At 38.5% G+C, this 26,602-nt stretch overlaps 1 protein-coding gene across 1 annotated transcript in view; it reads left to right on the top strand.

Moving 5' to 3' along the window:
• The first annotated feature begins 1,409 nt into the window (after window positions 1–1,409).
• Window positions 1,410–26,602, top strand: part of ANO3 (anoctamin 3) — a 376,853-nt gene continuing 351,660 nt past the window's right edge. Inside the window, exon 1 of the mRNA XM_006883709.1 lies at window positions 1,410–1,599. Within this exon, the coding sequence (XP_006883771.1) occupies window positions 1,554–1,599 (46 nt within the window). The 5' untranslated portion in view covers window positions 1,410–1,553. The remainder of the gene's footprint in view (window positions 1,600–26,602) is intronic.

Here is a 26,602-nt window from a genome sequence, read left to right on the forward strand (position 1 = left end):
CTCTCCCATCCTTCTCCGTGGGAGCAGCTGGTGCTTTGAGTAAGTGCACTTTGGGACTGATTGCAGGACAGCTTCTTAACCAAGGAGCCCCCAGAACTCACTGTGGGAAGCTTTTATACAAAGGAGTCCCTATTGGCTAAACCTTCTCCTTTTTCTCCAATTCCTCACTCCAAGGTCCGTTTTGCAAACAGCACTCCAGGACCCTCAGGGTAATGATGTAGCTCAATTTACTTGAAATTTTTAATTTTTGTTTTAATCTCTGCATCATTTTTTTCACCTGCCTGATTCTGAGTTACTCTTAGAAACTTTTACATCTCAAGATGCCATAGACTCTTTTGCTATGTCTGTGCAGTAACATGTTCTGTCTTCTGGAAGGAGCATTGAGGTTTGACTTTGGTGGCTGTTCAAGTCAGAAAGGAAACTGGACTTAAAATTGTTGAGCTGGCTCATGGTCCTGTTTTGGCCACTGCCATTCAGCCAAAAAGTGACTTTGTCTCCTTATTTCTTTCAAGTAAGATAGGAGATTGTGTGATCTTGAGATATTTTGTACTTGTTGTTGCCGTAGCCACGTACGACATTGTTGTTGCTGATTGCCTTCGAGTCTGAGCACGACTGACTCATCGCGACCCTGTGAACAAAAGGCTTGACGCTCCTCAAAAACTATTGACATTTAACAAAATTCATAGGGTTTCCGGAGGCATGCAGTAATGATATTCCCCCTACTTTGTGTGGACTTTCTGAGGATTATATTGAGCATCCTATTAAAAATGACTTCCCTGAAAAATAAAAAAGAAAAAAAATTACTTCTGGGGAAGGGGGGGGGTGCCTAGGAAAACTTCCCTGAACCTGTTCCTCGGTTCTTGGAACCTAATCTCAGCAATTTGCTGTTCAGCATATGATTCAGGCCATTAGCTGAGGCAGAAGATAATATATTTGGTTTTAGATAAATACCAGGAATATGTTAGGGAGTTATCATGCATAGCTTATTTAATTAAAACAAACTATTGCATTAACTGTGGGGTTTCTTTGTCTTCTCTCCTATTTAATAAGGGGGAAACATCTGGGTAATTACCTTTACAGCTCACCATAAAGTTATTGGGGGTCAACTTTGACTTTCTTTAAGTGCCTCAGTTTTGGAAATTCATGCTGGTGCCGCAGTGTAATATAGAGCTTGACGGGTTAGACAGGGGGAACTGCCAGAAGCTTTAGACGTTTGGTTAGCTTTAGTGTCTCCAAAGGAGGGACTTCCCCTCCCACGCCCAGCAAACTCCGCAAGATGCCCATTTGCTCTGCGGCACCAGGCGCGGGGGCTTCGCCGTTATTCCCCGAGTAGCCACTAAGGGGAGCCGGACGCTGGACCGCCCACCGACGTTGCTATGCCAACGGAGGGCGCTCTGCCTCCCGCGAGGTGCGGGCTGAAGCAGGTGTCGGGTTGCAGCGCGCTCCGGGCGGCTCGGGCGGCTACTGAGCCGGGAGCGCTGGACCAGTCTGTCTGCGGTCCCTCCGCCCTCCTCCCGGTCTGCTCTAACCCCGCAGGGCCGCGCCGAGGGAAGATGGTCCACCATTCCGGCTCCATCCAGTCCTTTAAACAGCAAAAAGGTCAGTTGCGTCTTGCTATCCCCTCCCTGCGGGCGTCGCGTCCCCCTCTGCATGCCCTTGCAGTTGTGTGGGAGCATCCTTTGCAGGGTGATGCGACGCCGCGGTGGGAACTCTGTGAAGTTAGAAAGGAGGGTGGGGGGAGTGGAAATGTCCTCTTTTCCCCTGGAATGCCTCTTCACTCTGCATCTTAGATGCGTCTGAATTCTAGACCTCCCCATGGTCCCTGGGAAGGCTGGTTTGTCATTTAAGATTTAAGGTCTGTTTCTGCCAACAGTTTCATGCACTGCAGTAAACCAGCTTAGTAGGAGGTGTTCTACCAGCCCAGTAAACGCCTTCAGATTTGGAGACAAATGTTGGACCATGCTGATCCCAAACTGTGGCTCAAATAGCTAATAAGCTTCGCACACGCATCCTTGAGACGTGTTCACTTAAGCCTAGGATAAAGAAATCGCTGGGAAGTTACAGAAGTCTACAGTCAAAGGGGCTCCCGTAACTTCCTCGGAAAACTTTGTCTGTGTCCCGTGCATGGTCTTCTAAATTCCAGCTTTTCTGTCATTAGAATCTTCTTCTTAGGGTTTTTCGATTATTCTTTTAGTTTCTCCTTTGAGCTTCTCTCTCATTCTGGCGGTAAGCCTATTTGTTCATAGTCTGATCAATAATTATCCTGAGTTATCCTTGCTCTTTAATTCTCGATCCTTATTTTTAAAAGACGTTTTATTTAGCATGACTCTCTGAGACATAGTTCCCATTTGCTGGAGGCTATATATAATTATTTATTAAGCTACATAATTTCCACTCTATTAAACTAGCAATGGAAATGATAACAGAGTTGGCCAAAATACCTAAGATGTGAATTCTTAAATGATAAACTTGCTCGTTCAAAATAAGGATGCACCCTTTTAATGTCTTAACTGTTCCTATTAAAATAGAGAAGAATTTTTAATGGAAAAAATAAATATGCCCTTTGATTTTCCTTTTTAAAATATATTTTCCCCTAATTTCTTTGTCAGCTGTTGTTTTTATGTAAATATTGGACTTTGCTATTTGAAATAAACCCTGAGTGGACACACTAGCAGAACACGTGACAGTTTGCTTTTTTAATTGCACAGTTCCCTACTCCGTTTAAGTTCCACATTCTCTGTTGTTGGGTGCTGTCGCGTCCACGATGACTCATAGCCATTCTGAACAACAGAGATGAACCTTGTCTTATCCTGTGCCGTGTTGTTGTTGTGTGTAACGGAGTCAGAACCGACGGATAGCTGACCCTCAAGAAGGTTTTCAGAAGCACTAAAATCACAAGGGAGAAGATTGTCCATTCTTCCACCACAGAGTCGCTGGTGGGTTCCAAGGCTTGCTTTTGGATTGCAATTCCGTTTCCTACCACTAGGCTATAGAGCTCTTCCAAATAACTTAAATTCTCAGTGGTTTGAAAGTGTAATGATAGACAAAACTTCCTAACAGGATGCAATTCTGCTTGCAATGTAAATGTGCCAAACAAAATGAAAATACTTTAATAAGTTTCTTTTTCTCTTTCAATTATGGAAATTATTATTTTAAATACTTACAAACTTTTAGATACTTACAAACTTTTAGAATGAAGACAAAACTTAGAGGAAAGTGGTTTTGCATCAGCATCATAAAAATATCGTACTGGATATGACTGACTAAGATCTGGGATTTTAAAAATGGTTCCTAGAACCGCTTCTGTGTAGATACATGCTGTGTTTTTGAGAAGAAACAACTGCCAAAAGGATCAGTGCATCTGTGAATAGTAAGTAATAAACAATGATGCAGATTCTGGTACTTCATATGATTCCTGTGAGATATATTATGAACTGCTTATTTTGAAGTCTTTATTGTTTTGGAACACACATACACACACAAACCCACCCAAATTTAGCAAAAGGATAAGGATGGAGGATAGCAAGGATAGTATGAAAATAAGATTAGCTTTTAGCTTTTAAGAACTTCCACTTAATTGCTTCTCACCATGTGTTAGTATTTGAAATGGCAGGCACATTTGGAGATTCACTCTCTTGTTTTTAATAGGAAGAAACAGAATCAGTGATTTGAACCAGATTATACTTTCTGAAGAAGATATCTGCACATATTTTTGGACTTCATTTTTGTCTTAAGCAAGACAATGACGGGAGAATCAAAGAGAAATGGGGGTAACCAATAAAAAAAACAGTGGTTTGTCTATGAATAAGATCTGAATAGAATTCATGGGGTTTTCTTCTGAGGTTTATTTTAGAAGTGGATTCTAGCCTTGCTTCTTAATCTCCTTTAGTCTGGAAGTTCTATTGTAACCAGTCCATGATGGGTGACACTGCTGGCATTTTAAATACCAGTGACATAACTTATAGCATAACAATAGCACACAAGACACAACCGAAGAGCAAACTGACAGGACAGCACATTGACAGCAGGACAGAGATTGTGATGACGGCACAAGCCAGGATAAGGTCCCAACCTGTGCTTTACAAGGCCACTGTGATTCAACGTGGTTGTGAATGACATGGAGTGTATGGTTGTCGTAGCCCTTCATGAAGGAACACAGCAGCTGGCAAGTCGGTCGTAATTTCTGGTCAGGCTCGTTTCCTTTGCTTCAGTTGATGTAGGACGCATTCACGTGCCGGACATATGAGCGGGCAAGAAGAGGACAGTAAACGTTCTGGCTTCTGGTGGCTGTTATTTATCAATACAGCTACAGAGACTTTCAAAGAAACCATAGGTCACATCAAACACAGGCTGTGCCAAAATTCTTCAGCTTAATGGGCTCGGCTGAAGCTGTGAAATGATTCACCAAAATACCAGTGGTTTAAATATGAGTGTTTCTAATAATTCCATAGAATCAAACCCTTCCTACTCAAATAAGTGGTTTAAGAGTAACAATATTTTACTCAGTATAGGAAATCTTGCTGATGATAAAACTGTTTCTCTTTTCTTCAGAGTAAATGATCTACTATTAAAAACTGCCCATCTAAAAAAGTTTCTTAATAACTGTCTTTCTCTCTGCTGAATTTCATCCTTAGGATACACACAGTGGACAGCCCTGAGAGGAAATTCTTAATCCTTATTGCAGGGAGCTCTGGTGTCATGGGGAGAAGGAGTTGCATTGCCATCCCAAATGCATACTCTTTCAATCTACCAGCTGCTCTGGGCAAGAGAGATGGCAGTCTCTTCCCATGTAATTTACTGCCTTTGAAAACCTACTGTAGTGTCAGTTCTGACTTGACAGTACATAACAACAAACCATGATGTTGTAACAGAGAAGTCACAAATAGATGACTTTAAAGAGCATACATTTCTTTTCTCCCAATTCTGGAGGCTAAAAGTCTAAGTAAGAAAATTGGCCATACCCTTTCCCTCTTTGTTAAACACCTTGAATATCCTTTGGTTCTTTGGCTTATAGCGAATACCGATATGGCCTCTGTGTTCCTCCCTTTGTGCTTTTTCCTAAGTCTAACCTATTTTAATAACTCAGAAGTTATTGTTTGTTCTGTGCCATCCAGTTGACTGTGACTTATAACAACCCTATGAATAGTAGCTCTGAACCTTGCTCTATCCTGAGCCGGTCTCACTGTCTCTGACATACCTGCCCCCCCTTACCCCAGTCACTGTGTCAATCCATCTTGTCTCAGGTCTTCCTCTCCTACACTGACCTTCCACCTTTCCAAGCAAGATGTTCTTCTCTAAGGACTGGTTCTTCCTGGCAACATGTCCAATATATGTGAGATGGGAGCTTCAAAACCCTTGCCTCCAAGGGGCAACCTGGGTTCCCCTCTGCAGGACAGACCTATTTATTCTCTTGGCAGTCCTTGGTATGTTCAGTACTCTTCTCCAGCACCAAATTCAAAAACATTGATTCTTCTAATGATAATGATAATTCATTAGTCATTATCTAGGTGTCCTGGGTCAGGCGCACCTTATTCTCCCAACTAATATTGTTGCTCTTCAGCACTCTACAGAGATCTCTGACAACACATTTTCCCATGACAACTTGTCTTTTTATTTCCTGACTGTTGACCTCAAGAGTATTGATTGTGGATCTGAGAAAGATGAATTTAACAATCTCAATCTTTTCTTCTTCTGTCATGGTGCAGTCATTTGGACCAGTAGTGAGACTCTTTGTTTTCTTGTTATTGAGCTGCAGTCCATATTGAAGACTGCTGACACTTATCTTCTGTAGCACAGGCTTCAGGTTCTACTGAGTTCCAGCAAGCAAGGTTGTGTCATCTGAATAAATGCAGATTGTTGATGAGTCTTCCTTCAATCCTGATGGCACATTCCTCCTCATAAAGCCTAGCCTCCTGAATTATCTATTCTGCATGTAGATTGAAAAGGTATGGAGAAAAGGCAGGTCACTGGCACTCTCCTTTCTTGATTTTGAGCCACGCAGTGTTTCCTTGCTTTGTTTGGGATTGCTTCCTTGCACACTCAATTGTTCTTGTCTTCCAATTTCCTCAAGATTAGCCACAATTTGTTGTGAGCCACACAGACAAATGCCTTTTCATAGTCAATAAAACACAAATATATGTCCCTCTGGTTCTCTTTGCCTTCACCTAAGATCTATTTGACATTGACAATGATGCCTCTAGTGTCACAGACTTTTCTAAACCCAAGTTGCATTTCTAGTAGTTCTCTGTTGATGTTCCATTTGTTTTTGAGAAATTTTCAGCATAATTTTGCTTGTGTGTGACAGTAGTGATATTGTTCAATAATTTACACACTCTGTTTGATCCTTTTTTTTTTTTTTAGAATGGGGCTAAATATGGATTTCTTCCAGTCATTTGGCCAGGTAGTTGCTCTCCAGATTTCTTGGCTTGGTGAGCACATCCAAGGCTGCATCTGTTTGTTGTAATAGTGTTAATTGATATTCCATCAATTTCTGGGGCCTTATTTTTTGCTAATTCCTTTAGAGCGGCTTGAATGTCCTGCTTCATCACCATTGCTCTTGATCATGTGTTGTTTCATTAATTTCTTTTGTGCCAGCCAATTCTTTTTGGTATGATGATTCTGTGCACGCTTTCCATCTTCTCTTGATGTAAGTATTGCAGCTTGTAGCTTGAATTTGTTCTTCAATTCCTTCAGCTTGAGAAGTGCTGAGTGGGTTCATCCCTTTTGATTTTCTGACTCCAGCTCTTTGCACATTCCATTATAATACTTTTGCTTTGTCTTCCTACACTGCCCTTTGAAATCTTCTGTTCAGTTCCATAACTTCCTGATTCCTTTACTTTGGTTTCTTGAAATTCTAGTGTCTGCTGACATTCCTCTGTCTTTCTTCTTTGTCTTTGTAATGACCTTTTAGATTCTTCATGGATGCTATTCTTGCTCTCCTCTTACAGTTCATCTCATCTTTGTTCACTATTCAAGACCTCAAACCTGATTTTAAGGTTGTTTTTAAATTCAAGTGGGGGAGACTCAAGGTCAAACCTTGGTTCTTGTGCCTTATGTGGATATGGCCTTATTAGCATAACAGGAATTTTTGTTATGGAAATATATGCACAAATACAAGGGTTAAATGCCAATATATAATCCCCTCTCATGTGATTAACTGCCACTGAAAACCCCTCAGAGGGTCAGGTATGGGTTGGTTCTGATTCTAAGGTACAACAACTACATCATTTTTTTCAAAAGTGGTTTAAACAGAAGTTTTCTAAACAAATGACTTTTTCATTCAATCATTTGTACATTTTGTTCTGTAACCTTACTTTCAATAACCACACTGTTGCTGCTCTCTTACCCTCAGCTCCCTAGAATCCTGATTTCCATTCATGCTCTATAACTCTCTGTGCCTTCCTTTTCTTTATTGTGCTAATCACCCACATAGTGAATATTTCCTTGCTCTTCCTCCATTTTCACATGTGCCTACTATGTATTTAGGGTGGCGCAGTCCATCGTGAATGACATTACTAATCCAGAGGCTAGAGGCTTCTCTAGAGGTTACAATCAATAAGCAGCCACTCAGTTCTTACTCAAGGACAATGAATTTGGGGTCTTTGTTTTGTTTTTATTTAAAAACAGAGAAGGGCTACATGTGTGAATGTATCATGCTTTTCTTTATTTCTGTAGGGGGGCAGCCATGAGTCTATTCTGACTGACAGTATATAACAACAATACTAGAGTTGTTGCTGTCTCTCTGCTCTAAACAGTGATTATGGATGTGTGTATATCTGTTTGTGCTACAACTCTTACTTCTTTGGTATATGTACCTAACAGTGAGATTGAGGGATCAAATGATGTATTTGTTCCAAACTTTTCAAGGAAACAGCAATATATTTTCCATAGTGATTGCACCATGTTACATCCAGTAGGTGTTTTTGTCAGGGACCTCTCCAGAGTGCTGAAACGCAACAATGCCAGTCTACATACAAAGGTGCACCTAATCCAGGCTATGGTCTTTTCAGTTACTTGTTGTGCTTCAAAGAGCTGGACAATGACTAAGGATGACAGAAGAAGAATCAATGTTTTCAAGTTGTGGTGCTGGAGAAGGGTCTTGAACGTACCATGAACTGCCAAGAAAACAAACAGGTCTATCTTGGAGAAAGTGAAACCAGGTCTCTCCTTGGAAGTTAGGATTTTGAAGCTCCATCTTATATACTTTGAGCACATGGCCAGGAGAGATCAGTCCTTGGAGAAGAACATCATGATTGGAAGGGTGGTGAGACATCGCAGGAAAGGGAGACCCCAGATGAGGTGGATTGACACAGTAACTGGGGCAGTGGGGTTTGGTTTGTCAGAATTAGTGAGACTGGCTCAGGACAGGGATGGGTTCAGAGGGTTCAGAGGCTCAGGACAGGTACATAGGGTCACTATGGGTCGCAGGTGACCCAACGGTACATAACAACAGCAACAGGTATTTTAAGAGTACATGATTCAAGTTAAGACCCCATTTCTCTTCACTGATACCTCTGAGATCTAGAGCTTTTTAGAAAGAATCAGCAGGAACGTAAAAAAATATCAAGTTATTTGTATATAGATACAGATCTATTCACAGAGCTTTATGAATACTCTTGATATCTTCACAGACTATGTTTGAGTTTATGACTGGAAAAAGCATGATTTATCATGAAAATAATTGTACTTGGTTTGGGTTAATGTTGAGTATGGACAGGTATCATTAGAAAGTAGCAAATAGAGTAGAAAGTAGAAAATAGAGTTATTAAAGCCTTCTATTTTTTCCCTTTAATTTTCATATTTTCCTTTTTTTCCTTGCACAGAAGCTCGGGTATTTAGAATTTTGATTCTCCCATTTATGATTGGTCAGTAATGGAGAGCTAAAGCTAAAAAGGCATAGAAACATCTTTCAAATACAGAAAATGTTTATGACCATTTCTTATACAGCCCTGCATACAAATGTTTCACTGTGTTAAATAAATACATTGTTCTTTTAAATTATTACTTTGAATCTTCACTAAATAGGTACAGAAATATATGTTTGGGTGTTTAAAATATTATACATTTAAGGTAAAAAATGCCAAGTTATAGCAATCCAGTCAAAAGTTGTCTCATAGTTGACCCTCCAACAGATTTCCCAGGCTGTCAGTAGCTCGAGACAGGCTTTGAACATTTTCCTGAGGGATTGTCATGGGATTTGGCTGGAGTGTGTTGTTCTATAACTGAAGACTACTATACTGAACCATCTTTAGAGTTCATGGTTTTCATGATTCCAAAATAAATAAAACTAAGTGAAGACAAAGAAAGGTCCTAGTATTACTTTGCAACTGGTAGATTTGAACCAATGGAAATAGGCAATCTTTCGGTTAGCAGCACAGCTCTCTATGGATAATGGTATCACAGCTCTGTATACAATTAATGTGCATAACAATATTACATATTGTTGTTATGTGCCATTGAGTCATCTGTGAATACTGGCAACCCTTTGTAGAATAGCTCTGAAGTCTGACCTATCCTGAGCCAGTCTCATTCTCTCCAGCACACCTAACCCCATTACCCCAGTTATTGTGTCAATCCATCTCATCTGGAGTCCTCCTCTGCTGCACTGTCCCTCCATCCTTCCAAGGATGGTGTCCTTACCCAAGAACTGGTCCCTCCTGGCTGGCTGTATGCCCAAAGTATGTGAGACAGAGCTTCAAAATATATTACACATATAAAACTATATCAATAAATAATACACGTTGTCTGCTTAGGATTGAGAAATAATTATGGGTTAGAAACAATCTCATCCAAACAAATTAAAATTTAAATATCTGAGTATGTTAAAGCAGTCAAGAAATAAAGTATTCTAAAACATTACATTCCTTGAGGATTATATACAACTCTAGTTTTTCTCTGGATCTACCAGGTTTAATTTAACATTATATTCTCTACACAAATGTTACTACTGTTGTTCTGTTTTGTTATGTGCCCTCGAGTCGCTTGTGACTCATAGTGACTGTTTGTACAAAAGCACTGAAGCCTGCCCTATCCTGAGTCAGCCTCACTGACTCCAGCACACTTAATACCATTTACCCAATTATCATGTCAATTTTATTCAGGATCTTTCTTTCCTCTGCTTTCCCTCCACCCTTCCAAGCATGATGTCCTTCTCGAAGGACCAGTCTCGCTTGACCATGAACCCATAGTGTGTGAAAGAGAGCTTCAAAAATCCTTGTCTCTAAGGAGAAATTTGGTTTCACTCTCTCCAAGACAGGCCTATCTATTTGTTCTACCTATCCATGGTATGTTAAAGACTCTTCTCCAGCACCACAACTCAAAGAAATCAATTTTCTGCTGTCATCCTTAGTCATTGTCCAGCTTCCTCTAAGGCCATGGCCTGGATCAGGTGCACCTTAGTCTCTAAACATCATTGCTCTTTAACACTCTGAAGAGGTCCCGGGCAGCTGACTTTTCCAGTGAAATATGTCCATTTTTAAAAATTTTAATTGATATTTTAATGAAAGTTTATAGAGAACTTAGATTTCCATTCATTCATTGTTTCATGTTTTCCTCTCTATCCACTCCCCTAATTTGCTTTTCTCTTTAAAAAAAATTATTTTATTGTTGTACAATTTTCCCCTAAGTTAATTTTACTATGCATCTCTTAGTCTGAATGGTTGTCATGCAAACAATACCTGATCACATATTCTTTTCAAACCGTTCTTTCTCTCATCTGTTTCAATGCAGTGTACATTATTTATACCCTCTTATCGTAGTACCTCCAACCCTCATGTTAGCCCTGTTTTATAACAGTGGCATTTTGTAATATTTGTCCTTTTGTGACTGAAATATTTCACTCAGCATGACCTCCGTGGTCACCCATTTTGTATAATATTTTATGAATTCCTTGTTTTTTCAGTACTGCATAGTATTCCATTGTGTGAATGAATATAACACAGTTTCTCTATCCATTCATTCTTGATGGGCACTTGTGTTGTTTCCATCTATTTGTTATTATGAATAGTGCAGCAATAAACATAGGTATGTATATATCTATTTGGGAGACAGTTCTGATTTCTTTAGGATATATTCCCATTTATGGAAGGCGATATGACACTTTCTCAAAAGGTTTGAAATACAAACCCATGATTTGATGGGTGGGAGGTGAGGATAATTGGAATAATCAGTTTTGGAAAACAACATGTTTTAATTTTTAAATAAAGGAGTATAATTTAAAAAAAAAACACACAACTAGAAATAAAATATCATTTACCCATCAGTTTGTCTTTTGGTTTCCTGACTGCTGGTGCCAAGAGTGTTGATTGTGGAGCTAAGCAAACTGAAATTGTTAGCAACTACATCCCTTCTCCATCTTTCATGGTTCTGCCAATTGACACAATAGTGAGAATCTTTGTCTTTTTTGATGTTGAGCTTCAATCCATAATGAAAACTACTTGACCTTCTGCAGCTAGCACTTCAGGTCCTCCTCAGTTTTGGCAAGCAGGTTATATCATCTACTTAACACAAGTTGTTGAAGAGTCTTCCTCCAATCCTTGTGCCACATTCTTCCTTATGAAGTCCAGCCTCTCAAATGAACTTTTCCACATACAGTTTGAAAATATATGGAGACAGGACACACTCCGACACACTCATTTCCTAATGTTGAACCATGCAGCGTTTCCATACTCTGTTCTGACAACTGCTTCCTGGTCCAAGTATAGATTTCACATGAGTACAATCAAGTGTTTTGGGATTCCCATTTTTCTCAAAGTTAGCCATAGTTTGTTTTGATCTATACTGTCTAATGCCTTAGCATGTCAATAAAGCATAAAAAGACATTACTCTAGCACTCTTCATTCCACCAAAATCCATCTGATGTTGGTGATAATGTAGTGCCACAGCTTGTTTTACATCTGGCTTGTATTTCTGGTAAATCTCTGCTAATCTACTGTTTCAGTCAGTTTTGGATAATCTTCAGCAGGATTTTGTGCGTAATGTTAGTGATATTGTTCAATTCTTTCCACTCTCCTGCATCTCTTTTGGTCAGTTGATCAGGCAGTTGTCCTCCAGATTTCTTGGCACAATCTGTTGAGCACTTCCAGGGCAACATCTGTTTGTTCACATACGTCAATTGTTATGAAATCAATTCCTGGGGCCTTGTTTTTTGCCAATTTTTGCAGAGCAGCTTCAACTTCTTCCTTCATTATTGCCTCTTGATCATATGTTGTTTCATTAATTCTTCTGTGTCAACCATTTTTTAAAAATTTTGGTTCAATGACTCTGTGCACTCTTTCCACTTTCTTTTGATTCTCCTTGGATTATTCAGTATCCTTACCACAGCCTTTTTTAGTGTTAAAACTTACAGCTTGAATTTTTTCTTCAGTTCATTCAGCTTGAGAAATGCTAGTGAGTTTGTCCCTTTTGATTTTCTGACTCTAGCTCTTTGCACATTCCATTAGTATACTTTGCTTTGTCTGACTGAGCTGCCCTTTGAAGTCGTTTCATCTCCTTCACTTCTTGATTTATTCCCTTTAGTTTGGCCTCTTGGCACTCTAGCGCCAATTCTGAGTCTCTTCTGACGTTCATTTTGGTCTTTTCCCCCTCCTTTGTTTCTGTAATGACGTCTTTTATTCTTTGTGAATGATTTTCTGGCTATCTTCCTACAGCCTATCTAGTCTTCACTCATTAGTGTTGAAAGCCTCAAACCTGTTTCAGAGAATATTTTGAAATTCAAGTGGGATAGACTCAAGGTCAAATTTTGGTTCCTATAGATTCATTTAATCTTCTTTAGTTTTAGTTTGAACTTGCAAATGATTAGTTGCTGGTCTGTTCCACAATCAGCACCTGCCTTATTTCACAGCTGATACTGAGCTTTCCCAGCAATTCCTTCCACAGACGTAATCAATCTGATTCCTGTGCATACCATCAGGTGAAATCCGTGTGTATAGTCTCTGTTTATGTTTCTTATAAAACTTATCTGCAATGACTATATCATTGATTGTACGGAATTCTGTCATTCTATCTCCAGCCTCATCTCTGTCACCATCTGGTTTGGTTGTTTGTGTGCTGTTTTTTTTGTTTTGTTTTGTTTTTTGTTGTTGTTGTTTTACTATTGGCCCTTCTTCCCTGTCCCAACTTTTGCATTCTATCCCCACAAAATTAATTGCCTCTGAAAATCCACTCAGCTATGGGTTGGTTATGACTCAGTGACACACATCTGACAGCAAAGGCCACATTTATAACCACTGTGCCTTCCATAGGAGTCCCAGGGTGAGGCAAATCGCCATACAGCACAGTTTCTGACCTTTCCTGATACATTCCATAAAGGAACCTCATTGCTTCATATTTTTTTAAGGACCAGAAAGCACAAAGAAACTGAAAGGTGTTTTACTCTCATCTGATATTCCACTGGATTTTGTTACTTTGCTGCACTTCCCCTCCCAAAATCAGTATATTAGATTTTTAAAGCAGAGCTCTATCATTTATGTTTTTTTGTCGTTGGTGGTTATAGCTTCAGCCACCTTGTATGTAAAAGGAAAACTGAGACAGAATGACTTTCCTATTTCTTTCGGACTCCACAGTACATTGGAAGTTACAAGAGTGTGAAATCATATTTAAGCCTGGCAGTGCGTTAGCACAATCATCTAGGCTGTTTCCTCAGTTGTTACCACCCTCCTAAATTGCATTGCAAATGATAGTAGTTTTAAAGTCTGGATGGATTCAACCCAGTAATTTGTGATAAGCTTGCACAAGCTGTAAGGGGAATAGTCACCAAAACATGATTCCCCACTTTTTTGTGTGTCCTTAATGTCACCGAGACGTGCTTGACAGGTGAAAGAGAGGGTTTTTGTTTTTGCTTTGTTTTGTTTTGTTTTTTAGAATGTTGTGGGTAAATATAAAAGTAGCTTACTAAAAGTGTGTTGCAAGTGCAGCACATATGTCACAGTATAGTTTTTACTATGACATGTCCAGGAGGTTACTGCTGTGTGCCGTCAAGTCTGAAATGACCTGTAGCTGATCATCCAGCAGGTTGTCAAAGACAGTTACTCACATGGGAGGAGACTGCCCATCTTTCTCCAGTGGAGGAACTGGTGGATTTTAACTACATGCCCTTAGATTATGAGCGCAATGCCTTACCATTAGATCACCTGACAGAAAAAGGAACTTGAAAATATAGTTCTTAAAATTGTACCGATTTTAAAGTAATCTACTTTCTTTTATACTTTCTTTGGAAAAGTAGTAACAGTTTAATAATGTTAAGTATTACTTTTCATCTGCATCCAGAAGATCTGGTTTTATATATACATTGTATCACTCTTCTCTTGAACATATTTCCTCTATCTTGGCTCATTTCTTCATGTATAATAAGCTTTATGTTTCCCTGTGTGTCAAGATTTAATAAGATTTAGATCTTGTGGTGTAGTTGCACTGATAGCCAAAATCGACCAGCTGTTCCATCAGATGAACAATTTCCTCCTGTAACAGCCTTGGAAATTTGATGAAGTTGTCACTATGCATTGGAATGAAATAGATAGCTGATATTTTGAGATTGGTTGGTTTCTTGTATGTTTGGTGCTTTTTTGGTTTTTATAAAGATGCATGGAGATCTTATTATCTTAATAAGACCTTTACTTACTCAAGATGTATGGAATCAAACATCCAGGAGAGAAATCTAGGTACCTCTGCTTTTAACAAATACTCATTTTGTGTTTCTTTTTCTATTATTATTATTATTATTATTATTATTATTATTATTATTATTAATTTCAATGAACATCTACAGAGATTTTGGACTTCCATTCATTCTTGCACTTTTCTCCCCACCCCCAGTTTGTTCCTCTCCTTGAAAAGCAAAAGCAAAACTCCTTCATTGGTACACAATCCCCCCGCACAGCCCCACCCTTACCCCAAGTATACTCCACTCTGCAACCCTCATTCTGGACTCTTATGATAATCATAATGCCCTAAAATATATTACTTTTAAACTATTTTCTCTCTCATCAGCTTCAATGCAGTAACATAATTTATCCAGTTGAATCAATTGAGAAAGAGTTTAGGAAAATAATAATACCACAATGTAAGCAGTAGGAAGCACTGGTGCCTTAATGGTACGGAGTGACAACCTTAATGGTTTCATCCCAAAGTCAGGAGGTTTGAAGCTACCAGCTGCTCTGTGGAGAAAGATAGGCATTCTTCTTCTGTATCATGTACAATCTTTAAACCTCACTAGAGGGCCAGCTGTGAGTCCTTCCAACTCAATAGTGCGTAACAATCACTGAGCTATAAAAATTTGTCCAAAAAATGCGATACTTTATGAATACAGACAAACTTTGGTAAAACTTGTGAGAGATGGAACCTGAAGAAGGAGGAAATCTATCTAAAAGGAAACATTTTTGTTTACTAATGATGGCAAAGTGATAAGCTGCCTTATAAAATGTAGAAAACTTGCAAGAGTTGCGAAAACAAGGTCCTCTACTGAGTTCCATTTTTCCATTCTTCCTTGGATACTGATGCAAGATATCTTCAGCTATTTATATGCATTTAGTTATTCAGTTTGATAGATAGCTGCGTCGGATTAACTCAAACTCATAGCAACCTTAAATGCAACATTACTCAGTGCTCTCTGGTCTGGATAGTCATAATCCCTGGTGTATTCAAGTCCACTGATATGGCTGCCTTGCCAGTTTGTCTCCTTCCAGCTTTTCCTTGCCTTCTCTTGCCCTTCACCAAACACGGTGTCCTCCTTCAGTAACCAATTCCTCCTCGCAGCTAGAGTAGTAAGCAAAATCATGGCATATGGAGAAAATACTGATGTTACCAAGGATTTTATTTCACTTGAGTCCTAGTATATACCTGCTGCTGTTGTTGTTAAGTAATATTAAGTCCAGTACTACTAGTGACCCTCTGAACACACATCTGAACCTTGTCCTAGCCTGTGCCTTCCTCCTCATCCCTGACACATTTGAGCCCATTGCTTTAATCACTGTCATGAGAACAATCCATCTCACTGAGGATCTGCCTTCTTTCACTGGCCCTCCACATTTCCAAGCATGATGTCCCTTTCCAAGGAATGTCCCCACCTAACAACATGCCCAGAGCATGTGAGGCAAAGCATTATCATCCCTGCCTCTAAGGAGAGCTCTGCTATGTACCTGTGGAAACAGTAATACAAAAAGCAAGCATATATCTTGGCAAATAAATGTACTGTTAAAGACCTCTTTGAAGTGTTAAAATCAAAGATATTATTGTGAGGTCTGACATACACTTGACCCAAGTGATATTATTTTTGGTCTCCTCAATATGCATTAGAAATCTGGACAGTAAAAAAGTGAGATCAAAAGAGAAGTGATGCTTTTGGATGATGGGGCTGGTGAGGAATTTTGGATATACCATTAGCTGCCAAAAGACCAAGTACATTTGCTTAGGAAAAAAAGTAGAGGCAAACTGCTCTCTTGAAGTAAGAAAATGTGACTTTATCTTGAAATATTGGACATTTTTTTAGGAGAGAACAGTCTCCGGAGGAGGATAGTAAGCTTGGCAAAGTCGGGTGTCGTCGTGAAAGAGGGTCACACTTACTGAGATAGAATGACACAGGACCTGCTACCACGGACTCAAACATAGCAAGGATTGGGAAGATGGTGTCGAACTGGGGGTGGTTTGCTTTCTGGTTTCCATAGGATTGCTGTAATTTAGAAATGATTTAATAGCAACAAACAGCAATTTGATTAATAATTTCTGACAATTTATAGCCAGCTACTCTGATGATATAGCCCTTGAGAGTAGCACTGCTCAGTGGTGGCACTTCTTTGGTTATTCAAATGCACCACCAGCAGCTCTGCAGAAGAAACATGGGCAGTCTCCTTCCATGCAGTATATAATACCAGCCAGAGGGCCAACTATGAGTTGATTCTAACACAATGGCAATGACTTGAGTTGAGTTGAAAATACTTATGAAAGTATGTTGTTGTTTTGTACTGTACAGTTGGAACCCAACCATAGCTGAGCCTCCAGGTGGTTTTCAGAGGCAGTAAATTTCATGGAAGGAGGTTGTCCATCCTTCTCCCATGGAGCAGCTGGTAGATTCGAACCACATGCCTTCGGGATTGCAGTGCAGCTTTTTTGCCACTAGGCCACCAATGCTCCCTTATAAAAGTATAAAAAATTATTATCTATGAGTTGAAGTTAGGGGAAATGTCAGCTAGCAGGAATTATTTTAGTAGGGGTTAATTCATGCCTTTCTTTTTTCTGTCTGTTATATAGAACAGTAAATAAATTTAAGTTTCCCAGAATAGGCAAACATTTGGGTAAAATATTAAATTCTAATGTTCTTACTAAAGAAAATACAATCTTTCAAAATAATAACTCCTATTGTCCACTGGTGTTTTGAATGATGCTTTTTTTATTTTTCACACATTACACCAAGAGAAGTGAGTTGGTGGTAAGCACCCCTTTGAACAGCTTGCAATTAGTCATGAGTCTTGCCAGATGTGAATAAATCACCCACTTACAGGCACTTAATTCCATTTGTACAATGTTACTCCAGAATTTAAACCATGGATTGCAATTACTTTAGTGCATACAGTGAAGTAACATCATGTTTTTTTCAAAAGACTTCGTTTACACACTTCAGAAATCACTCTATATAATGATAGAACTAAACTATGAATGATTACAAATGGGTAGTCAATGTATAAATTGTGTTTATGATATAATAGTTTTCATAATATAAATTGTGTTTATGATATAATAGTTTTCATAATATGATCTAGGGAATCTATGGGCCTTTAATACCATGTTGTCTTTGAGGATGCCTAATTTGATATCAACATCAGTAAGACAAGGATTCTCACCACAGGGCCAATTGGTGGCACCATGACAAAGGGAGAGGAGATTGAGGTTGTTAACAATTTCAGCTTGCTCAAATCCACAATCAACACTTTTAACACCAGCAGTCAGGAAATCAAAAAAATGAATTGCATCAGGAAAATCTGCTGTCATAGACCTCTCCAGAGTGCTGAAGAGCAAGGATGTCAGTCTAGATACAAAGATGTATCTAATCTAGGCCATGGTCTTCTCAGAGAGTTGGACAGTGACTAAGGATGACAGAAGAAAAATAGGTGCCTTTGAGTTGTGGTGCTGGAGGAGAGTCTTGAACATGTTTTCATGGACTGCCAAGAAAACAAATAGGTCTGTCTTGGAAAGGGTGAAACCATGTCTCTCCTTGGAGGCTACGATTTTGAAGTTCCGCCTCACTTACTTTGGTCACATGGCCAGGAAATATCAGTCCTTGGAGAAGGACATCATGTACGGAAGGGTGGAGGGACAGTGCAGGAGAAAATCCCGGATAAGATGGATTGACACAGTAATGGGGGCAATGGGGTTTGGTGTGTCAGAATTAGTGAGATTGGCTCAGGACAGGGAAGGGTTAAGAGCTGCTATATATAGGGTTGCTATACATCGCAGATGACTCAATAACACTCAACAACAATAACATACTATTATAGGTTTAGAAGCAGGAGTGACATCCACTTCCTAAATAACATGCCTCTGGAAACTCTATGAACTTTGATAAATGTTGATAGTGGTAGAGGGGCCTCAGGACTTTTGGTCATAGTGTTGCTATGAGTCATGCTCGACTCAAAGACAATCAACAACTACAATTTGATGTTAAAAATGGAAAAATAAAGTTTTATTAATAATATATCATTCCAATGGATTCTGCGTTATATATTAGATTATTGATAGTTATCATGAGGTTGGCTCCAAATCATCATAGTCATAGTAACCAGGTTCCATGATGGACCATCCTTATGTTTGACCATATGACTATGTTTGAACCTATGCAAATGACTCAGTCTTTCTTGTGGAAAGTGAAGGAGAGTTGGAACGCTTATGGAAAATAACACAAAAGCCTTCAATATGGATTCCATCTCATCATGAAGACAACAAAACCCCTCACCACGGGGCCAATAGACAACATCAAGATAAATGGAGAAAAGACTGAATTGTTAATGTTTTAATTTTGCTTCAATCCACAATCAAAACCCATGGGATCAGCTATCAACAAAATGAAAAGACATGTTGCATTGGGAAAATTTGATTTCAAGGACCTCTCTAAAGTGCTAAAGAGCAAGGATGTCAGTTTAATGATTAAGGAGTGCCCGACCTAAGCCATGCTGTTTTCAGTTGCTTTCTGTGCATCTGTTGGATAATGAATAGGGAACTGCAGAAGAATATATGCCTCAGTTGTGCTGTTGGAAAAAGTGTACCGAAAATCCCATAGTCTGCCAAAAGAAAAAAACAAATCTAGCTTGGAGGAAGTACGCTTTTTAGAGGCAAGGATGCTAAAACTTTGTCTTGCAAATTTTGGGCATGTTGTTGGGAGGGTCAAGTCCTTGGGGCAAACAATCAAATAAACCAATAAAACAAAAACATACTGGCAAATGCAGAGGGCCCCTGAAAGAGAAGAAAGCCTTAAAAAAATATACATTGACTCTGTGAATGTAACAATGGGTTTGAGCATGTCAGAAATGGTAAGTATAATACAGGATAATACAAAACTCAGGTATGTCATTTGTAGGGTCACTAGTCGTAGGCTACTCGACTAACATCGTTATATTTTAGTCTTTAAATTATGGAACTCTGGTGGCTTAGTGGTAAGGATTTGTGCTAGAGACTTAGAAACATGCTGTTTGAATCCACTAGTTGCTCAGAGGGAGAGATTTGGGTAATATCCTCCCCTTGCGATTTTTTCCTCTGAAAATCCACCATTCAGCAATGGATCGGTACTGACTAGAAGGTATATAATAACAACAGCACTTAAATGACATCCTCGCTCTTTAACAATTTAAAAATATTCTTGACACCCTCTTGCCCAGTGCAAATGTCCCTTGATTTTTTTTCACTGCTGCTGGCGTGAGTGTTGATTTTTTTTTTGTTAGTTTTAATGAACATTCACAGATTTGGGGTTTTCATTCATTCATTGTTGCACTGGAGTGTTGATTTTGGATCCAAGAAAAATGAAATTGTTGACTTCAGGTTTTTTCCATCTATCATGTATTACTTGGGTAAGTTTTTTTCTTGCTCTTGCTATGTAATGCATATTGAAAGCTAAAGTCTTTGATTTTCCTCAGTAAGTGCTTCAAGGTTGTGTTGTGTGTTTTGTGTTGTGTGTTTTTTCTCTCTTTCTGCAAACAAGTTTGTATCATTGCATAATACAGCTTGCTTATGAGTTGCCCTCTAATCCTGGCACCAAGGTGAACCAGGGGGAAATTGCACTTTTTCTGCTCTAGTGGATCCTGACACTGTCAGTGTCTCTGTCCAGGATTCCCAGGCCATGTTCAAGATGGTTACACTTTGTGGTTTATGTTTCTGTTCTTTTACTCTCCTTATGAAATGTTTCTATTTAGTCTTCCTTTAGTCATTGTCTTAACTGCACTCTCCATTTTTCATTTTAAACTGTGGGTCAAAGAGTTATTAGCATCTGTATCTGCTACCTTTGTTTTTTGGATTCTTTGATGCAAAGGTTCTGCACTCCCACTTGTGTAATCTGCCTATTCCCCAAGAGCGTGTATCTTCTGGGAGCCTGGGGGCTGTGCCGCATCTCATCTGCAGTCAGAATTGGGTTACTGAGGGCACCTCCTCTGACTGTCCTTCCTACAGGGTCATACAGCTAATTCCAGGCAAATTTGGGGTTGAAGTCATGTCTTTACATCATGATTCGGAAGCATTGCTTCTACTCCAGGTTATTGGAGCACTGTATTTGGGAATGTAGTTTCTTGGTTCCTTATGATCATGACTACTCCAGGATAGGATCTTTGTGGCTCATGCAAAGCCAGGGGTTAGAGACTTCAGTAATTTTAGAAGCATGTCAGTAATGTCAGCAAAACATCTTTGAAAATATCTCTTGTAGCGTGTCTCTCACTTTGTGAAGGATGTTGATAATTCATAAAGGTTATTCTTACCATCTCAGAGAGGTTCCTGTCCAATAACATGCTATTGTAAAGTACTTTTCTCTATCCAGGTAGCCCCCATTAGTCCCTTATCATCCATGCCATCCTGTCAAAACAACTTTGTATTGTGTTATTTGTGTTATGTTATTTCTCTTGGATATGTATATTGAGCATTTAACATTTTGTGCACTAGGATGGGAAATGATCATTTATCTGGTATCATGAACGATGGCTCCTTTTATACCGCATGGTTTTCTGCCCCTACGGATATTTATCGAATGTCTCATGTGTGCCAGGTGCTACACTTAAAAGTGGAAGCTAAATTGTTAACAAAATTTGGCATCTGCTGAGATATCTCTGCTAAAATTTTTATTCATTTCCATGGCTACAATGCTTTGGCATAGAAACCACAGCTTTCCTGATATTTTTTATTAAAGAAGTAACTAGCTCTTATCTTTTTAGACACTGGCTTTAGTCACAAAAGTGTTCTCCTGGTCAAGGATCACTTGAAGTTTTATTAGCAAGCAAAGCATATTTTATGAGCATCTATTGTGAACTTTGTCCTTGCTGCAACTCCTGGGATCTAAAACTGAAGCCCCAAATGTGCTGTCAATAGTAATGTGCTGTCAGTATTTAAAAGGGTATTTTCCAGTACCTACTCTTTGCAAAAAGGTTCCTAATGGCACAGTACTTGGATGTTTGACTAACTACTAATAAAAAAGGTTACCAAATCATGCTAAACAAATGTTAGTAGTTCTAACCCACCAGCTGCTTCATACGTAGGAAATATTGGTGTTATTTAGTATCATAGAGAAGAGTTGTACCCTACACTACAGAGGTATTGTAACTTGGAATCAACTTGACAACATAATAAGACTTTTTGTGGTGCAGGCAATATTACAGATGCTGTCAACAGCTTCACATCCTTTCTGGATAATACTGACAACTTCACAAATTGTATAAACCTTGATTTGCTCATCTGAAAGAGAATACCTACCTATGTGATTTCAGTGGGTGTTGTAGTTAATCATACCTGTGGTTGTTAGGGACTGTCACACTGGGTCCAACTCAGTGACCAAAGGAAAAACAGATAGAAACCTAGCCATGCTTCATTCACATATCGTCCAAAATGCTCAAAGCCGTTATCATGGTCAGGCCGTCACACTGAGGGTCTTCCTCTTTTCACTGAGCCTCTACTTCCCCAAGCATGATCTCCTTTTCAAAAGATTGGCTCCTTCTAATAACATGTTGTTGTTGTTAAGTGCCATCGAGTTGCAGGAGACTCAGAGCTACCAAAATATAAAAGGTAAACTTTTAGTATTTTGTATTTTGGGCTTTGTTTTTTTCCCTCTTACTTCTAGGGAATACTCTGGCCATACTTCTAAGATAGCTAAGTTTGTGCTTTTGGAAGTGTTTTTTTATATTTAAGATTCTATGACACTACAGCAAATCAAAGACTTTTTTCCTTTGGTCTTCTTTACTTACTATCAAACTTTCACATGAAGATGAAGTAATTTGAAAATACCATGACTTGTATTAGGTGCAGCTTAGTCTTTTGTTGTAATTGCTCTTTAACATTTTAAAGCTTTTATTTGGAACATATGATCCTATTGCAGCAAAGCATTTGATTTCATGGCTCTACTTCCGTGGTTGTTGGTTGTGGATCCAAGTAAAATGAAATCCTTGACAGCTGCAGTCTTTCCTCATTTATCCTAATGCTTGTTGATCAGTTTGGAGGATTTTTATTTTCCTTAAGTTGAGGTATAATCTATAGTGAAGGCTACCTTAATTCTTCCTCATTTTCTGGACATAGTCTTGTACCATCTGCATGCTAATGAGTTTTCCTCTGTTCCTGAAGCCATACTCTATTCTAAAAGTCCAGTGTCTCTTAATATTCTGGAAGCAGATTTAATAGGTGTGGTAAAATGAAAGATTCCACCTTGATGCACACCTTTTATTTTTTTTTTAGCAAATGGAACACATGATCAACATTCTAGTCATTGGTGAACTGAGATGGACTACCATGAGCCACTTTACTCAGACAATCATAAGATATATTATGCTGGGAATAAAAACAAACTGAAGAAGAATGGTATTGCATGAGTAGTGAAAAAGACCATTTCAAGATCTGTTCTAAAGGGCAATATTGTGATTAATAGGATGCTGTCAATACTTACATAGAGTAGACCTGTCAATATGAATAATATTAAAATATATGTACCAGCAACTAAATCCAAAGAGAATTTTCATCGACTTTTGTGGTCTGAAATTGACCAAACATACACTGGAATGCAAAAATTGGAAGCAATGAGGCTGGATGGGTAGTCAGAAATTATGGCCTTGGTGACAGAAATGAGGCTGGACATGGAATGATTGAATTTTTTATCTTCAATGATTGTCAGCACAAATACCTTTTACAAAAAAGCCCAAGATGACTTTATACCTAGGCCTTGCCTGTTGGACTGCATGGTAAGATGAGATGATTCATCACATCTGTAAAAAGAATCATTGGAGAAGCTGGATATCACAGTCAAAATCAGGTCATGTGCTGACTGTGGAAAAGGGCATCAATTACTCACGTGCAAGTTCAAACTGAAGCTGAAGAAAATGAAAACAAGTCCACAAAATATGACCTTGAGCCTATCCTATTTAAATATAAAGTTATATACAGAAAATGTCTGAGGCATTTAACACAAATGTTCAAAGACCAGATGAGTTATGAGATGACATTAAATATATCATTCATGAAGAGAGAGAAAAAAGTTACAAAGCAGGGGAAGAAGAAAAGACCAAAATAGATTACAGAACAGGAATTGTTTTAGTGCATTAAGAAGCCAAAACAAAGGAGTGGAAAGCACAAGCAAAAGAAATTAACAGAAGATTCAGAAGGGAAGTTTGGGAAGACAAGGCAAAGTATTAAATAGGGAATATTCAAAGAACTGGAGTTGGAGAATAAAAAGGGAAGTATTGGCCCAACATTTCTCTAGTTAAAAGAATTGAAAGAACTAGAAAAGAAAATCAGGCCTCAAGTTACAACATTGAAACATGTTGTGGACAGTGGTCCAAAAAGCAGTAAAAAGAAGATAGGAGGGAATATACACAGTCACTATACAGAAAAGAATTGGTTGACACTGAAAATTTTCAGGAAATACATGGAAACAAAGGAAGAAGTAAAAACTACATTGAAGGCATTGGCAAAAAAAGAAAGCCCCAGGAATTAATATGATACCAAAGGATATGATTCAACTAATGGGTAAAAACCTTGATGAACTCACCAGTTTATGCCAGGAAATTTGGAGAACAGCTACTTGGCTGACTGACTAGAAGAGATCCGTATTTTTTTTTCTCTAAGAAAAGTTATCCAGTGGCATGGGAAATTAGTGAGCCATATCATTGCAAGCAAAATATTATAGAAAATCAACAGTGGCTAGAAAAGTCCATCGATAGAGCACCACCAGGAGTCTGAGTTGGGTTTGGAGGAGTCTGTAGCACCAGGAATAGCACTGCTGATGTCGGATAGATACTGGCTGAAAGCAGAGAATACCAAAATAATTTGTGCTTTACTGACGAGGAAGAGGCATTTGACTGTGGATCATAACAAACTATGGCTAACATTGAGAAGAATGGGGATCCCAGAACACTTTATTATGCTCATAAAACCTATACTTAAACAAAGAAGCTGTTGTCCGAACAGATCAAGGATGTCAGGTTTGTATCCTTTCTCCATACCTATTCAGCCAGTGCTCTGAGCAAATAATTCAAGAAGATGGACTCTGAAGAATGATGTGGAATCAGGATTGGAGGAAGACTCTTCAATAACCTGTTTTTTGCAAATAATACAACCTTGCTTGCTTAAAGTAAGGAGGACTAGGAACACTAGCTGCAGAAGATTAAAAACTCTTGTTGTTGTGTACCATTGAGTAGGAATTGATCATAGCTCACCCTCCAGTGGATTTCCAGAGACATACTTCAATATGGATTGCATCTCAACATGAAGAAGATAAAAATCTTTATCACTAGACTGATAATCAATAGCATAATATATGGAGAAAAGATTGAAATTGTCAAAATTTCATCTTATTTGGATCTCCAGTTAACATCTTTGGACCAGCAGTCAGAGATCAGGAGACACATTGCATTGGAAAAGTCTGCTGTCAGGAACATGTCCAAATTACTGAGGAACAGTGATGTTATTTTGAAGAATAAGGTGCACCTGATTAAAGCCATGGTCTTTTCAATCATTTGCTATACATGAGAAAGCTGGACAGTAAATAAAGATGACAGAAGAATTGATGTCTTTGAGCTGTGGTGCTGAAGAAGAGTTATGAATATTCCTTGGACTGCCGAAAGAATATTTATTTTAGAGAAAGTAGAGCCATAATGCTTTTTGGAGGAAAAGATGACAAAATCTCATCTCTCATACTTTGGGTATGTTGTGAGGAGAGTCTATTCCTTGGAAAGGGACATCTTGCTTGGAAAGGCTGGAGAATTAGCGACAAAGAGGAAGACCCTTCATGAGATGGATTGATACAGTGGCTGTAGCAATGGACTCAAGTGCTTCGGGGATGGTGAGTATGGCACAGGACAGGACATTTTTCAGATCTGTTGTTCCTAGGATCTATGTGGGTCAGACTGGACTCAACAGCACCTAACTAGTGTTCTGTTTTTCTATTTGAATAACTGTTTCTTTATCTTTTTAAGGGTTCCACATGAGCACAATTAAGTGTTCTAGAATTAACATTACTCAGAATATTATTTATAAATTTTTGTGATTCACACAGAATTCCTCAATATTGTTAATAAGACAAGTAAATCATCTGATACTCTGTTTTCAGTCAAGATTCTTGATTAGTTACCACTTTTGCATCCAACTGGAATTATTGATATTTCCCTGACAATGTACTGCTCTAGCTATTTTAAAATTATCTTCAATAATATTTTTCTTGCATACATTATTCATAATATGATTCAATAACTTCTTCATTCTGTTGGTTGACTTAATTTTTCATATAATTGTCATAATTATGGATCTCTTCTATTTGCTTAGCCTGGTAGCTGTCTTCAAAGTTTTTATCATAGACAAGTGAACCCTTCTGAGACTGCACCTGTTTGTTGCAAGACATCAATTGGCATTCCGTCAATTTGTGGAGCCTTATTTTTGTCAGTTCCTTTCAAGTAGTTTGGACTTTTTCATTTTGTACAATTGTTTGAACATAGGTGTTATATGTAAATAAATTTGAACAGTTTAGTCGCTGCCAAAATGCCTTCCATAAAGTTGGCTGTAACTAAATATTGAACTATATTGAAGTTAACCTTTCTTGTTCATCGAAATTATTAATGCAATTTTGATGGATAAATAACCCAATATTTACTGAGTGTATGGCTTAGTTTTCCTAGTGCTTCTACTGGTGATACCAGTAGTAGGTGACTTGGGCAAACAGAAATTTAATTTTTTACAATTTCGGAGAGTAGAAGCTCAAATTCTTGTTGCTATCTACAAGGGAAAGTTTTCTTTTTCTGTACCTCTGAATTCTAGTTTTCTAGCACAGAAACCTGAGTTCAAAAGGTAGATTCTACTTTAAGCTTTTGGTAGTATTGAAATCTTGCTCTCTGTGTTCCCATTTCTCTCCTTTCCTTCCTTCTAAAATACAAGATTATAGAGACCCCAC

Source organism: Elephantulus edwardii, unplaced genomic scaffold (genome assembly GCF_000299155.1).
Source record: "Elephantulus edwardii isolate Elephantulus edwardi_28Jun2011 unplaced genomic scaffold, EleEdw1.0 scaffold00029, whole genome shotgun sequence".
NCBI classification, from domain to species: domain Eukaryota; kingdom Metazoa; phylum Chordata; class Mammalia; order Macroscelidea; family Macroscelididae; genus Elephantulus; species Elephantulus edwardii.